An 18,299-nucleotide genomic window follows, 5' to 3' on the forward strand; every position below is an offset into this window, starting at 1 on the left:
ATTAAACATTGTGCACACTTACATCTCTGCAATGTCAAATTGGTACAGTACTTTTACAGCACTTTTGGGCAGGGCCAGATTTCCATCTGCATTGCCCAGAGGCCTCATGGTCCTAGTGCCCGCTGTCCCCTTGCGCAGCCCCCCCGTGCGCGAGCGCATGTGCATGCGCTATAGCACTGGGGAACTCTGCGTTCCAAATGCGCTTGGGAGGCATCCCACCCCTAAAACTTCCCAATCCTGGCCTTCTAGTTTCTTACTTGTGGGGGGTCGAATTTAAAATTTATGTGAATTTTTTTACTCTAATAAATTTGAATGTACTCACAACTCAAATGGGAGGCTATTTATGAAAAAACTCAAATGTCTAATATTGGATTGAATAGTCCCGACCCGAAAATTCGAATCGAATTCAAATAGAGTTTTCCTCCGAAAAAAAACCCTCAAATGTCAGGAACGCAATTAACATATTCAAATGGTTCAACAGATCTCTGCCATTGACTTGTAAATGATCTTGGCCGGTTTTAGGTGGCAAATATTCAAATTTGAACTGTTTCCATGGTCGAGGTGTGATAAATCTTACATTCAAATTTACATTCGAGTTGGTGCTTTTAAATCCAAATTTGTGAGTTTTGCCACAATTTTTTTTGAAAATTCGAATTTACCATTCAAACCTTAAGAAATCTGCCCTTATTGTACATACACTGTACATCACATGTACCTGACAAAAACATATTTTGCACTACTTTGTAATTTTTTGCCTGCTAACCTGCTTTTTGCACCTTGTACAAATTGTCAAAAAGAGATGCATTGCTTTCTACAGTGGAGAACACGGTGCTTCAAAACTTATGGGAATATGGATTTCCTCATCTTCTACTGGCTCAGAGGCCTTATCCTCATCATCTTGATCTATTTCATTAATGTGATCATCCAGGATTTCATAAGTGTTACGGGCATCAAAAGATGGAACGTCATTATCAACTGCCACAAAGTTGCTGAATGTTGTTCCTGTTTGCAATTGCTCCCAAGCATCATTGAGTAAATTATTCTCTTCTTCCAGGCTGTCCAGCTTTCTGGAAACAGTTAACAATGGTAGATTGCTTAATCTATGCTTAATTCCACAATTGTGCAGTATAGTGCAAAGCATCAAGCACATTTATTTTCAGTTGTTTTGGATCTTGGCAACTCTCAAGCTCACTCAAGGCCCTATTCACTTTTTCTGTAGTAGGATTTAAAAGCATGGATTATGCATAAATCTAGTGGTTGTAGCTGACTAGTACAGTTAGATTGGAAGAAAACCAATTTGATTTTGCGAAGATGCAAGCCGGGTGGGTGCGCAGGGCGCCTATAGTATCAAGAAACAAGAGTATCTTGCATTTTTGTAGCCTCATTTTGTTATCCAATGCATGAATCTGTTCTTTAAATAATTTTGTTGTCATCCAGGCTTTTGTATTTGCAGTGTAGTTTGTTGGTAGAGTGTTGACAGTTTTAAAACATCGAGGCTTCACTGACTTGCCAATTACAAGGGGTTTTCATTTTTCATTGTCATCTGCATTTGTTGTGAACAAAACCGTAAATTGTGGCTTCCCGGGCTTTCCCCCATGACAATCTTCTCCTTTGAAGTAAAACATTTTTCCTGGAAGGACATTGAAAAACAAGCCAGTTTCATCTGTGTTAAAAATATTCTTGAGCTCATAAGGGTAAGGGCACACCTGGTGATTCAGGGAGATTTGGTCGCTTCCCCCTGTCTTGCGCCGGGTATAATAAAAAAATCGCCTGCGGCATGGCAAGCACGGCACTTCGTATTCCAAAGTCACCCGAAGTTTCCTCGCCAGGTGTGCCCTTACCCTAACCTTCAAGCTAGCGGGTAAGCTGGTTTTCTTTCCAGTTGGTGACAGTGTCCATATCAACACTTTTACTTTTGTTTTCTCCACATATAGCTTTGCACATCACATTGTTTCTCTTCTTAAATCTGTCTATCCAGCCATTTGATGCTGAAAGGTTGTCAATGCCAAGTCTTGTGGCAATGTGAACTGCTTTCTCTCTTTATAAGTTGCCACTTATTGGGACATTTGAAGCACAAAGACTTGCAAACCATTCTTGCAACAACCTCTCCATCGGTTCATACTTGGACTGAGACACATACTTTCACTTTTTTGCCTGTGGACCACACTTAAAACTGAACTTCCTTCAATTGATGCTCTCTGCTTGATATGATATGATTCAGCACATTCTGTAATGGCAATCTTTTCTTCTTCGATAGAGATTTTCTTTTTCTCTTCTTAGGATTGTTCTTTTCACACATTTTTCTGTACCTAGAAATGTACAAAAACGTTACTTTGTGTAGAGCATACAGTGTGTTTGTACCCCCCACTCAGGCTCCACTGCACAAACATGCATAACGTATAGTCACATCATACTAACACACACACGTTAACACGGCATCACACAACCAAATGCATGAAAACCCACTGCAATCAAATTTTACAACAAACAGTACTGTATTAATGAGTGCTGCATTTACCAAAAGTACTCTTTTATGATAAGAATTCCTGTTACGATATGGCGGTGGCTTTTGTGGACAGGCTGGCAAATCTTCAAAGGTGGTCAAGTGATCTCTGATTTGTTCTAGGGGTCAAGAAAGGAGACACTTAGAATGTTTGCAGTTTACTCACATGATTATACAGTACACACGTCTGTTGTTCTGAACTTCCTTTATTTCAGAATACTGTGCAGTACAAGTCTTCTTCTTCCTTATAATGTGGCAGACTTTCCAGATGTAATTTGCTGTAAGAGGTCTGGAAAAGGCAGTTCCACACAGAATTAGAGTGCTCACCTGAACGTAATTACCCTCTCGGGTGCCGGGTGCTAAACAGTCCACAGGCTTGATAAAGGGCCCTGCGTGGCCCGAAACGTTGCCAAACTTTATGTCTGCCGTGAGCCAATAAAAACACTTTTCTTCACAAGACAAGTTTGATCGGTGTGCTACAGTTTTCTTTGGATGATGGAAAAGGCAGTTCAACAAAAGTTTAATGAGTGAAATCCACTACTGTCACATCACCTCCTCCCTTAAAGCATACATCACACAGTACTGACACCACAAATACTGCATGACACTGACACAGTGGTACCCTATAACACCTCCACCCCAAGAGCGTTAAGCACTGACACCACATTGCTGCGTGACACTGACACAGAGGCGCCCCATTAAACATCCACCCCAAGAGCATACATTACACATACTGTTTTGTTTAGCACTGACACAGAGGCACCCCATTAAACCTCTACCCCAAGGCCATACATTACACATACTGTACTGTTTAGCACCGACACAGAGGCACCCCATAAAATTGACTTTAAAATGTACATCCATCACTCTAAATTAATAAAAAAGATGCAGAAAGATTACTGTACAGCACAGTATTGTTTAATCTAAGACTAAAACCAGAATCTGCACCTTATACAGCTGTTTTAATGGAGGACTGTTGTTTCTGTTGAGCATTTACAAATTCCCAGAGCTTGCGCATGTGTAAGCTCAGCGCATGTGCAGTGTGAAATATGACGCAATAATGGTGACCTTCCTAAGATGGCATCTGCGATTGCAACATGTTGGGGAAGCTACTAATTGGTAAAGTAAGAAGTATTTGACTAACGTAAAAGCGGGAAAGCGATAAATCCGGGGATGTAAATTTGGGGTTATGCTGTAAATAAAGGGAGTCATTTTTAAATTTTAACGTATAATTTTTTTAAATTCAAATAAGCTAAACATAAACATCTTTCTAAACTTGAAAATGTCCAGGCATGTTTTCCTAATCACAGAATTTCTTCTCAAAAATGACTTGTAAATATGTAAGTCTCAGGGCATAGAAAGAATTGAAAGGGCTGTTAAAATACTTTCTTACTTTGTGGTCCCACAAAGTGCCTGCCGAGAAGAAGTAGGCATTTAGCTTCCTTTCAGTTGTTGGTATCTGGTAAGTTTTGTACATCATTTGGGGATGAAAATGTGCAGATGAGTCTTAACCCTTTTAGTAGCAAATATTAATTATTATATAATACTCTATTAAAAGGTAAATAATACATGACCTAATATTAAGGCTGTTAGTAACTGTTTTAATTGCAGAATAACTGTCTTTTTACTCTGACATTCCTTACATTTTAGGAAGGCATGTCAGAATAAATATAATATATCTCCTCTGCTGAAGTATGTCTCACAATCTCCTTTCTATTTTAGAGAATGCAAATAAATTAGAAGAGACTGCAAAGGGTCTTTATATTCCATGCCCTGAACATTATGTTGATTATTGTGTACATGGGAGGTGTGAGCACACTGTTAACATGCTGAAGCCATGGTGTAGGTAAGAAACCATTTTCAGTTGGTTTATTTACAAAAAATATCAATGGCATTTTAGTGTCTCAATGGTACTGTATACAGTATAACATTTATTATAGAAGAATCTATATACCTCATTTTAATTATAATAGTCAATACAATATGATTTGGGTACTATGCTGCAAACTGCCCACCTTAGGCACCAGGCCTCTTTCTCCTGCCTGTTTTTGTTTTTTTGCATCACTGCAATTTTGCCTGTGGGTTCCTTCTGCCTTTCTCTAGTCCCACAATCTTCTGGATGTAGACTTATAATCTTATTATCTAGACCAGGGGGTCCACCACCTTTTTTTAACCATGAGCCACATTTAAATATAAAAAGATAGGGAACATTCCTTGGGGGGTTCCACTAAGGGCTGTAATTGGTTATTTGGTAGACCCTATGTGGTCTGTTTGGCAGTGCAAATGGTCTTTTTGCCTCCATAACCTGCTTCCAAGTCAGAAATCCAAATATGAGCACCTGTTTGAGGCCACTGGGAGCAACATCTTGGAGAGCAACATGTTACTTGCTCGCCACTAGATCATTGATCTAATTCCTTTTCTGCTATGTGAGCAAAAAAATGCACACATTTAAAATTTTTGTGCACAGTTTTTAAAAACTGAGTGCTCAGGTCACAATTAATATAAAAATGTTGTGTTTGCACACAAAATTCTTTGTGTGCACCACAATTTGTTGTGTGCACTGGGCTCAAAATTGTGTGAGCAGACACCTTAGAGGGAACATTGAGACATACGTATATTTATTATACTAACTATATACTTTATTATATACACCTGCTTTATGCCCCCTTGGTCTCCACTGACTTTTTCAGCCCTAGTCTACCAAAATGTCCTGAAACCCTTGATATACTATCTAATCTCTGTCAGTTTGGTACTCCTGCTACTGTCAGCAATATTTGCTATACTCTTGACTACCTGACCTTAATGGGTTCTGGTACTGGATCTATACCTGCCTCAAAGCTGCCATTGTTCACCGCAGTCTGAGTTGCTCCATCCACTAGGACCCAACCTCCTGACCACCTGTTAACCACACTCCTGCAATGACTCCTGAGTCAGTCCTAGCTGATTCATCTTACTAAAAACTTCAGGTTTTTGGGTTTGGGTACACTACCTGGCTGACATCTCTCCCTCCTTATCCCCCACCCCCACCTTGGGACACTAATAGTTCAGGCACTGTTTGACACTCTCTTCTGTCTCCCAGCTCTCCCTCCCAACTATTTCACTGTATTTTTCCTGTGGCTGTTACTGGACCCTGTGAGACATAGGGCACTAAAGCAGTATGCATTGTTCCCAAATCATTTCCCAGCAAACATTCATAGGAATTTCATTGTTACACCCACTTCCCTTAGATCTTTCACCACAGCCCAATCCCAAGTAAACTCGTGACACAGGCACCTTTGGGAAGCTTCCACACACTTCCTATATTTAAAAAGTCTTCCCAGGTATAATGTCCCCAATTTTGATCATCTCTGAACTCACCATAGAGAAGAGAGTCCCTTAGTCTCTGAGTCACTTTGTTGAAAGACTGCATATGGTGGGAGAGGTTCTCTGTCTTACCAGACACAAACATAAACATTACCATGGACTGTACAGGTGGAGTCTGTTCTTTCTGTTCTGGGCAGGGGATCCTCACATGGCTACCTGGTTGCAAAAAAACCCTTTAATTGACCCATCCATCTGTTTTAACAAATATGTATTGTGTTTGTCCCTGAAGACTGTATAATGCTCTCAATGAGCCTTACTGCAATGGTTAAATGCCTAGTCCAAGCACTAATAATTTAATAAAAAATATGCTACCTCAGCCAACCAATTTGTCACATTCAGACACACACGACTCTAGCTGAGGCTATATGGGGTTACGTGCTCAGTCGCTCACCCACCTTACACACAGGTAAAACTACCATTAGATGCCCCAAAACAGACCAACACCCACAAAACTCAGTCACTTTGTCCATCTACCTTAACAACGTAGCAACCTGATATTGGTTCCCTGCTCTCTATAACAGATAATATTTTACTCTACACAGAGTGGGCAAAGGGTTTGTTTCTACTAATTCAATGAGCAGTTCAGTAGCAAAGGGTTTAATTCACATTCAAACACACTTCCTTCCTGTCAGCAGTCAACTAGTTCATTAGCATATACATGGACAACTTCCCTTTCAAGGCACAGCTACTTTCATACAGGTTAAGGGTTCTATAGAGTAGCAAAGACAAAACTTATTTTAAGTTTTTTATTTTTAATAAAAAAATAGTGCATAAATATACAAAATGATATAAAAAAGACATGCATAAAAATATATAATTGCAAGACAGTAAATAAACCGTATACATACTCGTATACGTATCAAGTTAGAATTTTTTGTGTTCCCCTGGGGGAAAGTTCTGGAGACTGGGCAGACGATTGATGCCTCACTTGTATTGCACAACATACTGCTATCTCACTTTTTATTCCCTACAGGGACATTCCTCTTCATTACCTTATGTATAAGATAGAAGTGCCAAGGAAAGTATCCTTTACAACGCCCTGTAGATGGTGCCAAACTAGTTTCTACAATATAATATTGGTACTTTCCAGTATCAAATATAATTAAAATGTAGACACGCCGTGTTCCATGGAATGATACCTAACATAAGGGATGTTTCAGGACATCCTTCATTACTGGTGGGTATAGGTTTGCCAAGTTTGGAATCATTTAGAAGCATGTCATAACCAATATATGATCTTAGAGGTTGTGAACCCCAAGTGAGAGGATATATGGATCCCTTTCTGGAATATTCTCATTCTCCTTAAAGATCTGGGTCCACTTGGCCATTTCCTAATTAACATTTCAGAACTAGTCAACCCTCTCATTTCATTAAAAAAATTTTTTAAAGAAATGTCTTTATCATTGCAGGTGTGATACAGGCTACAGTGGGTCTCACTGTGAAAAGAAAGACTTCAATGTGTTATACGTGGTTCCAGGTCCAGTCCGTTTTCAGTATGTCTTAATAGCTGCTGTGATTGGAACTATTCAAATTGCTGTCATTTGCATTGTTGTCCTCTGCATAACAAGGTTAGCATCATTTTATTCTTTTAGATTAATGTTGGATCTGCATTATGTATTTATTTTCTTAAACACTTAATCAGTTTTTAATATTTATGATTTACTACAATTGACAATGTGTTATGTTATAGGAAAACAATTGCATGCAATTAAAAAATGGTGAAGCCCTTTTAAATATGCTCTGAAAATTGAACAGGGACTTTCTGTGTAAAAAACAAAAAACTGTTACCTGTAGCTTGTCCTGCAGAAGAGAAAAAATGGTGCTTAGCAAGCCACACCAACCACAGCACACACACCCCCATGCCTGCTCACTTGCTTGCATTGGACAGCAAGGGGTGGGGGAGGTAGCAATTACACCACTTTGTTTACTAATGCAAGAAGCTTGACTGACAATATGTGTGAGCAATATGATATCATTGCTGCAATATGAACAAGCATTGCTCAAGCTATGCAAACTTATTTTGTTGGTAAAATGAAATCATAACTTTTTGCAGGAATCTCTCAATTAGGGCCTGGAACTGCCAGCTTATACTAAAATATAGAGGTGTTACAACTTATGGTAACTGTCTTAACTCTGTCAGTAAACAAACTTATAAGGAGTTTATATCATTGAGGAGATTACAGACCTACATCTTTAATAATAACATACAACATATTAAATAATAATAATACATACATATTCTATTATAAATGTAAAAATTGGTTACAGGTGTAATGCAATAACAGCTACTCAATAAGTCCAAACTGTGTTACCCAATTTTCTACCAGATATCTGGCCAAAGGCAGGTTACACACCACAAATGTTTTATATCTATGGAATCAGCATTACTTTTTATAAAAAAATGAGCATATTGTCATTGTGCTACCATGTTCGTATCAACAGCTTTGTTCATGATATTATTGGCTTAGTCAATATATCTACATGGGTCAACACGAAGACTGTACTTATTTGTTATGTCTCGGATTTCTGTGTTTTATTTGTAACTGTTTACATATTTAATGTATGTCCTTGTCTTATTATAATTTGTTCTTGATGCCAGTATAACAACTACAGCAGCAAAATTTGCACTTCTATGAAAATGTCATATCCTTGTCTTCAAGGAGAAGGACACTTTTTACCCCTTTTTGTTTTTTTATTTATTTTTATTTGGCAATTATCCCATGAGATGTATCCTACATAAAGCATTGAAAGGAACAGCTTTCCAGTATCCAGAGATACATTAATGCAGCAGATATGTCTAAGGAATTGCTCATTTTTTCTGTGATCAGGAGTACAGGACAGAATACCAGGAGTCTTCTTTTCAAACTTCCAACTTCAGTTTATTCTGCAATATCAACAGGCAGAAAAAGAATTACAGCTAGAGATGGCATGGCTCCAAAGGGATACTACTGAGCAATGAGTCCAGGGAGTTAAATATTTACAAACCTCATTTCTAAAAATGTTCCTGTAATGGAAACAGATGGAGAATTGGACACATTTCTGTTCAGTTTTGAGAAAACACAAAGACAGATTAATTTTCCCAGTTAGCAATGGGCAAATGAACTGATCCCAAGGCAAAAGGGCAAAGCCTTCCACCAGAAGACCAGCAGATTTGTATGATGCTATTAAAGAAGCTCTAAACAGGCACTAATATCCAGGGGGTATCCCTCAATAAATTCAGGGCAACTCAGTTACTCTGATGTGTTTGGAAGGCTGAGAATGTAAGAGTCTGTTCTGTTACTTGGAGGATCTGATAATAAAAGACCGATTTCTGCATATGTGTCCAATAGAAATGCTTTTTTTTCTGGATTGTGAGCTTAAAATAGCTGAATCCAGCAGCACATATCACAGACACCTACATGGCTAACAGGATGCCATCATATAGAAGGGAACCTTGATAAAGAGTTGACTGAGGGAGCGTCATATAGGAGGACCAGAAAGTTACATCAAGTCTGGTAAGAAATCTGAGGGGCCTGGTGCAAATGTGGAACGGGGGAATAGCTGCAGAAGTAATGTTTATGTCTGGCAAAGCAGAGATCTACTCTAGTGTATGCAGTCAGTGATTGTGATAGATAATGTGGATCAGCGGTTAAGGGACTCTTGAGTCTAATTTTTCTCTGAATCCAGAGAAGATACATGCTGGGGACATGATTGCTATGAAGGCATTTTCCATAAACATTTACCTTAATTGGGGTAAGGAGAGAAGTCATAGGGAAGTTGGAGTATCCAGAGCAATTCCTTTAATGTGCTTTCTGCTTTTGTTCCAAATGACCTGGCCTTACAAATGTCCCGCCACTCAGGTAACTGAACTAAATAAATAGCAAAAAAGTTTGGAGGGAATGTGTCTTGCTCGGAGGCAATGTATATTATGCATCATGGATGGAAGTTTATGAGCATAGCTCCTGGCAGAGAAGGGTGAAACAATCTTTCTTTACAAGTCAACACTTCACCAAGGCCAAATAAACCAACCACTCTCAGATCCCTTAAAGCTAAAACTAAAGGTGATATCTCTACAATTTTGTTAGAAGCACAAACTAGCATGTATGATCCCACTATGATGGAACCTGAAGTGGAAGAAGACGCCAGAATGTGATTCTGAAGCTTGTTGGAAGAGCAATGTATACTAACATACATAAAGCAGTGACTAACGAAAAAGGAAATTGCTAAAATTAATAATATCTGCATGTCGTGAAGAGAAAAATAAAAATGGAGCCTGCATCACTAGGTTCTTGGACAAAGCATCTGGAGTAATAAATAAATACATTAGTAAAAAAGAAAAAAAAAAAAATCAAAACAGTATTAAATAACCAGGGGAGCCCGGGGGGGAACTTGAGGTAAAAGTTGGAAAAATAATAAACACAAGATCTACTGTAAATAATGCGTCTTGACTGATAAGACTGATCAACTTATCATAAATCATCAATTGTTTTGAACTTCCCTAACCCTTTAGAATGTACGGTAAGTCCTTGCGAGTAGGGACCTCTGATTCTATTTTTTATAAATGTTAAGTGCTGTGTAACTTGCTGTGCTATAAAAACAAATGATGATGACGAGGTACTGCAACAAATCTTTAACAGTATGTTAGGCAGAGGCCAAGATGCTTAACTTGTAGAACATATAACATCACATCTTTAAGATTTGTAATACAACATTAGAAGCTCCAAGTAGGGCTACCTATTTGAAATATATGGATATATTTTTATCTTTCTTCTCTGTTAAGAACATTGCCATTAAGCATCATTTTTACTGGCCAGGCTGGTAAAATACTGGCGAGATGGCAACCCTGGCTCCAAAGTATATTTTAATGCCTTTATAGTTTCTTGGTTAAAGATCACATTATTGGCTCCAGATGCCAGGCACTTGCCACCAGAATGAACAAGACAATCATAATAGTTTTACAATCAGGCAGGGCCGGAACAAGGGGTAGGCAGGGTAGGCAACCGCCTAGGGCGCAATCACTGGGGGGCGCACTTCTCAGGGGGGGGAATTTTTTATTTAATTTTTTTTTCATTTTTGCAATTTAGTTGTAAAAGCATTATAATTATAAAAAAATTGCATGTCTAAACCCCCTGTGTGGCTTGTTTAATCCTGGTATAAATTAAAAAATAATTAAAAAGTGCTCCCCCACTCTGGAGCATGACTTGGTTCCTTCCATTTTTGGGCCGCCTGGGAGAGAGGACCTGCTGCTGTGCACACTAGAGGGAGCAGTAACATGGAGCTGAAGAGAGCTGCTGTCTGTCCTGCTGGCTGGGGCCCCTGGGCGCTTTGGGACAGCTGCCTACTACTAGTACTTTCCTAATCCTTACTTTGAAGTCGCTTACTGGGCTGCTGGCACAGGTACAGATGGGGGGGCGGGGGGCTTGGGGCCTTGGGGACATTGGTGGCTGCTGGCACAGGGGGCAGTATGATGGATGGCTGCTTGCACAGGGGGCAGTATGATGGATGGCTGCTTGCACAGGGGGCAGTATGATGGATGGCTGGCACAGGTACAGGGGAGCAGTATGATGGATGGCTGGCACAGGTACAGGGGGGCAGTATGATGGATGGCTGCTGGCACAGGTACAGGGGGGCGGTATGATGGTCGGCTGCTGGCACAGGGGGCAGTAGGATGGCTGGCACAGGTACAGGGGGGCAGTATGATGGATGGCTGGCACAGGTACAGGGGGCAGTATGATGGTTGGCAGCTGGCACAGGTACAGGGGGCAGTATGATGGTTGGCAGCTGGCACAGGTACAGGGGGGCAGTATGATGAATGGCTGGCACAGATACAGGGGGGCAGAATGATGGATGGCTGCTGGCACAGGTACAGGGGGCAGTATGATGGTTGGCAGCTGGCACAGGGGGCAGTATGATGAATGGCTGGCACAGGTACAGGGGGGCAGTATGATGGTTGGCTGCTGGCACAGGGGGGCAGTATGATGGATGTGGCAGAAAGATTGGCTGAAAACTCTGCAGCTACATATTAAGCTACCTCAAAAATGGGAGGGCTGGCAGTGGAAGGGCTACTTTCATTACTGAGGAGGTTTTAGCTTATTGCACAATTCTCATAGGAGTTGTGCTAAAAGTAAAATGTTGTGGACATTCCAGTATTGGTGTTAAGTGAACCCTTCATTTGCACTTTGTTTAACAGGATCAAATTATCCTACTGTTTTGTTTTTCTGACATTTACCTTATTTTTGTTAACATTACATATTTATTTAAATGATAAGTTTCATTCATTAATGCGTTGTACACTTTCTTGCTTTCTTTATTTAAATATTGTCATGGTAAGGTAGGAAATGGCAATGCTCGATGGGGGGGGTGCGCTAATTGAAGCTCTTGCCTAGGGTGCCAAACTACCTTGGCCCGGCCCTGCAATCAGGTAATAGACCTTCCTCTGTTTGCTATTATAACTGCACTTAACGATCCCAGGGGTACTAAAATTATGCTACACAGTATAATGATATAATACACAAAAGCCATGAATATCTTGTAAATTATATCCTTATAAACGGTGAGTTCTGATGTCATCAGTTATAAACGGTGAGTTCTGATGTCATTTCTGTCACATGACTCACTAAAACTTGTGTATTATAATAAATAAAGTACCCCCAGTTGTAAAATATGAGGATATTAGAAGTTAACTCGGAGTTCCATGACCTGTATAAAAACACTCGGCCTTCGGCCTCGTGTTTTTATATGGTCATGAAACTCCTCGATAACTTATAATATCCTTATATTTTACAAGAGGGGGTACTTTATTCACTATATAATATTCAGCTATAGCTCTAGTTATCTACAAGTTTAATAACTAGAATACACTAGATAGATACGAAAAGAATACTTAGCATATCTTCTACAAAAATAAACCAAAACATTTGATGGATGATTTAAATATGTTTATAACAAGGGTTTGTGTCTGTATCATATATATATATATATATATATATATATATATATATATATATATATATATATATATATATATATATATATATATATGTATCTATATGTATCTATATATATATATTTATTTACTATATATATATATATATATATATATATATATATATATATATATATATATATATATATATATATAAAATTCAGACACAAACCTGTTTTCTGCTGTGAGACCCAAAAGCCTTTATTAGGGTCACATGTGTCTGCATCCCTTGTGGCTGCATTTTACTTTCAATTTAATGTATTTCTCAGATTCATTTTTATTAGTGTAACCCTTTCTTCACTCAAAAGAGGTTTAACGGAGTTGTTTGCCTTTGAATTAACTTTTAGTACAATGTAGAGAGTGATACAGTATTCGGAAACCATTTGAATTTGGTTTTAATTTTTTATTTGTGATTTTTTGTTATTTAGCTTTTTATTCAGTCTCCAGTTTGCAATCTGATTGCATGGGCCACAAATACCCCTTATTTGAATAAGGGCCTGGAATATGAATAGGAGAGGTCATGAATAAAAAGTAGCAAGAATAATACATTTGTAGTCTTGAAGAGCATTTGTTTTTTTTTAGATAGGGTCAGTGACCCCCAGTTGAAAGCTAGAAAGGATCAGAAGAAGAAGGCAAGTATTTCAAAAACTATGAAAAATAATAAATGAGGCCAAATGAAAAGTTGCTTTACCATTAAACTATTAGTGGACACACAGAGTGGACACACAGAGAAGGTCGTCAGATATTACAGTGATGTAATAGAGGTAGGTTGGTTGAGGGCTGCAATATATTGATGTACAGTATATAGCAGTATAGGCAGGGGTGCACAGATGAGGAATATTACTTGTAGGAGTGAGAAGATATGCAAGTTAGTTACAGATCTGCCTCGTTTAAGTGCTGTTTTCTTAGCACTTGTGATTCATGCCTCTGACTAAGTATAAATATAAAGAGATTAAAGGAAAGCTATTACCCCCGAACAATGTAAGTCTCTATAAAAATATATTGAATAAAACAGCTCATTTGTAAAACCCTGCTTAATGTAAATAAACCATAATAATATACTTTTTAAGTACTTGTAGTATGTGCCATTGGGTAATCATAAATAGCAATTGCCATTTTAAAAATTAAGGGCCACCCTTTGGGATCCTAGAATTCACGGTGCACACAAACAAACCATACATGTTAGGTCACATGATCTAACATGATCTAGTTATATATTTTGCTTCCCACACTTCTTCCTGTTACAGTTAGAGTTGTAGTATTTCTGGTCAGGTGATCTCTGAGGCAGCACACAGATCATCACAAAATGGTGGTTCAAGGCAAGAGATGTAAAAGAGCAATATTTACTTAAATATATATTCCAGTTTGGCAAGATTCTTTAATATGCCTTTTAATATGATACAAACTGTCTGTTGCTTAAGTATTCATTTTGGGGGTATAGTTTTTCTTTAAGTGTCATGTGGTAAGAAACACATTAGGAAGGAGGTCTCTCATTAAAGCCAGGATTCAAAGTCAGTGAGGAGTGTAGAAGAGTATGTAGTAGAAGGCGTCTGAAAACAACTGGCACATATGCCGTGGGTGGAACAGTTTAATTGCATTCACTTCGAAAGAAGGAAACAATGGAGATACAGTATAGAGATGAGGTTAAAGCTGCAATAAGGGCAATAAGTGAAAGAGAGGCCACCACAATAGAGAGCTGCCTAAATACTTTTGCCACTCTGAGAGAGCCAGGTCTCAGTTAGAGCAAAGAGATAATGGATTAAAGTGGATTTGTTCATTACAGAACGACTAATGAGAATGATAGATAGGAAGAAGAGAGAGTGGCAATCTGAATAATGTTAAACAGGTTAAATGGTATGGGTCCCCAATGCAAGCTTGATCACCCCCAGCTTGTCACCATCAAATACAAATTGAATGCCAGTCAGCAGGCAGAAGAGGTATGTGCCTAACCCTCCCCACAGTTGTGCCCTAGGCACACGTCTCTTCTTCCTACTCCTAGTTCTGGCCCTGATTAGCAGTATTTAATTGTATGAACAGATTGGAAACATTACTTGGGCAAAAGCAGATTTGGCAGTTGCCAGGGTTTGGAGAGATGTCCTCTGTACCACTCAAGAGAATATAACACTGGCCTACTGGGAACCTCACTTGCTGTATAGACAAGTGGTGGGCTGGTTATAGTCAAGAATCAGTTATGTATCAAAAATGGAGTGTGCTAGGGTAAATTTCCAACACCATCCTAAAAAAGACTATAGTCTCATCTTTAAAGAGTTACCAACAGGAGTAATTAATCCAAAATGTACAATTGTCTGGTATTTAGCCTTGGTCAATCCACTCTTGGGGTATTCAAAACATAAAACATAACCTTTACTATTGTGGTTTTACATGATTTTATAGGCACCACTAACACTTGGATCAACTGGTGTCAATTGTGGGGTGCTGACCACAGGTTGTAACTTTATTGTAGTGATCAAGTTACTAAGTTATAATCAAATGTCATAAGTCTTGTAAAGAAAAGCCCCTCAGATCACCCATGCAGAAGTCCCCCCCCCCCCACAGTCCCATAGTCTTTCCCAAAAAATATTTCAATTCTGTCTCCAGTACTTACTACTGCTCAGCACCTTGGCAATTGTAGGGCAGTATATGGGTTATGTCAAAGGAGAAATTGTCCTGAACAGCCAATGGGCAAACTGCTTACGCATGGGAGCCAATAAAGAGAAAGTTTTCCTTGTGCTGTCTCTGGTCTGGTGCCATTGAGTGACTAAGGAGGCCACTCCATGTACCACCCTGGGCAAATTTTGAATACACCACCTGCAGTATCATTGTCTTGTATGAAAGACTATTTCAGTTGAACAATTCAGCCTCAGTCTAATGAATTCCCCTATTAGAAAATAACATCCTGTTGATTCCAATTGATGAGTAGAGATTTGTAACATTTGCATTTTTGTTAATCATAATATTGAAATCTATACTTATAGAACTATATGTATATGTTAAATGATAAGTGAGACTTTTTTTATTTTTAAATACCTAAACAATACGCTAAAAAGTCCCAAAATGACAAACCTCTCTCCCTACATTAAGGGGGTTAATTACTAAAACTCAAATTTTTCTGGTCTTGCTTTTTGGGGAAAAAAACAACTGATGCTGCAAAAAGCCTGAATCCAAAAATTTGCCATCTCAAACTTGTCAAAGTCCTGTATAAGTCATGGCAGATGTCCCAATTTAAAGATATTAGGGTTTTTGGGCAATAACCCAAATTAAAAATGATTTATTTGAGTTATTTTTATGATAAATACGGCAAAATCGTGGATGACCCCCTATGTGTAATGTCCTTCCTAAGAAAGAAGCTGAAACCTACAGTGGAAATCAATCATTTTCTTATCTAGAGTGAAGTATAATTTTGGTTTATTGAGCTTTCCTTCTCCTTTGAATAGGAAGTCGGTCAAAGAGCTGTCTACTTTGCATGCTTGCTACCTCCTGCTTCAATGGAAATCAATCAGGCATGCTCAATAGACAGCCCTTTTACCACCACAGTTACTGTATAGTATTGCCTTTGAGATTTTTGTAGCTTTAGTAACATTCTGTGAGCATTCTGTGGAACTATTGGGGAAAGAGTTGTTCCTGGCAAAGTATTTCTAAACACTTTGCCATCAGTTGTTGAGCAGGAATGACACTGTACCTGTATTCCTTCAATGTAGACATGCTAAATGTTGATCAGCTTTAGTGCTGAATGATTTCTTGAAAAGAAGCTTCACAGTTTGAATCATCCTTTCAGTTTGACTATTAGACTGAGGATATACAGGTAAGAGTGAATCATTTGAATTCCTTACTAGGATGCAAAACTATGGACCTTTCTACTGGAGAAAGGCATATTGTCTGAAACAATCTCCATTGGGATGCCATGTCTGTCAAACATGAGTTTTGCTATGCTGCTATGCAAAGTTTCATTCTGAACTTTTGGGATTTCTAGATATTTAGAAATAAAAGTCCACAATTAACAAAAGTGCTTGACCTCTAAAATCAAAAAAATCAGTTTCTATCTTGAGACATGGAAGTTCAGGTTTATCACATGACAATAAAGTTTATTTTGCGGTTAGCAAGTCTATTTTCTTGATAGACTGTTCAGTTTACCACAATCTGTTCAATGTCTTTGATTATACTGGGCTAACACATGATAATTGTAGCTCTGGAGCATTGTATACTGTTATAATATTTATCATATTATAATATATTATAATGATTATCAGTCAAAAATGTAATTGGATTCATGTAATTGGATTCACAAGCATGATGTCTTTGAGGGGGTTGAACCAGTTTGCTCAGTAGTACTGTGCCCATTGTCCACTGTAATATTCATTGTAGGGTGGAGCTATAAGTTCTAGAGATCTCTGATATTTACAGGTACCCAATAAGCCAGAACCAGACTGTGGCAAATGCAACTTTGACTGGAAGAGCAACAGAAAAAAGAGCAACAGAAAAATATATTCTGAGCCAGCTCAAGAAAAAGGAAGGAAGGCTTTGAAGTTGGAATTCCTTATTGTTATTGTGCCTATATGCTAAAGAATTCTATGAATTATTGGTGGTCTTCTGGACACCCTTTTGCATGTCAGATTAAGTAACTCTTGTTTCTGCTACTTACCTGTAGAGCTCAAATCCCTGCTGTGAGTATGCTATTGCCATGCCTTGTGTTCTTGTTGTTCTTAGAACAGTGAGATTCAATAGCATCAAATATCGGAGATCATTGCTAAGGAACTGAGACAATAAGACTCACTTATTAAATGCAACTGCAGTTGTCACAGCCATTGCTCAGATTGTGGCCATTCCTTAAAGGAGAATTCAACCTGTAATAAAAAAAAAGCCCTCCTCCTACACTGGGTAGACCCCCCTCCCTCCAGCCTACCTGCCCCCCAGGCAAATGCCCCTATTTTTTTGCTCACCCCTCTGTGCAGATTCTGGCCTCAGAGTTCACATCAGCCATCTTCTTTCTTCTGTCTTTTTCTGAACTTTCGGCGTATGCACAGTTGGAGTAAATTTCCGTGACTTTTGGCGCATGTGCAGTGGTTTGGGACTGGAAATCTACTCCAATTGCGCTTGCGCCGAAAATGCTTTCAAGACATGAAGATTACTGGAGAAGAAGAAGATGGCTGCCGTGAACTCAGAGGCCAGAATCTGCACTTTAAGTTATAAGAAAACTGCTGCATTGTGGGTAAAAGTCATGGTAACTTGCACCCAAAATTGCACTTTGCTTACTGTACTTGTGCTCATAAATTAGCACATAATATGTAGTCTGGCATAAGGGCTAATTCAAAGGCTAGGTGTAACAGTTAGTAATAACCCAATGCTTATGGGAGGTGGTCACTGCGAGGGTGGACCTGGGGGAACAGGGGGCTCTGGTGACCCAAGGTTTTGGGGTGGTTGAAATTTTTTTATGTGGGGGCCTGGGCCCCCAATGTAAAGCCACTGTAAGTG

General features: G+C 38.8%; 1 protein-coding gene across 3 annotated transcripts in view; it reads left to right on the forward strand.

Annotated features, from left to right (window-relative positions):
- Positions 1-18,299, forward strand: part of tmeff2.L (transmembrane protein with EGF like and two follistatin like domains 2 L homeolog) — an 81,424-nt gene that overhangs the window by 41,643 nt on the left and 21,482 nt on the right. For all 3 annotated transcript variants that reach the window (XM_018234658.2, XM_018234657.2, NM_001097013.1), the window contains 2 exon segments: positions 4,226-4,349; positions 7,276-7,434. In XM_018234658.2, coding sequence (XP_018090147.1) covers positions 4,226-4,349; positions 7,276-7,434 — 283 coding nt within the window.

The sequence above is a fragment of the Xenopus laevis genome, chromosome 9_10L (assembly GCF_017654675.1).
Source record: "Xenopus laevis strain J_2021 chromosome 9_10L, Xenopus_laevis_v10.1, whole genome shotgun sequence".
Classification (NCBI taxonomy): Eukaryota; Metazoa; Chordata; class Amphibia; order Anura; family Pipidae; genus Xenopus; species Xenopus laevis.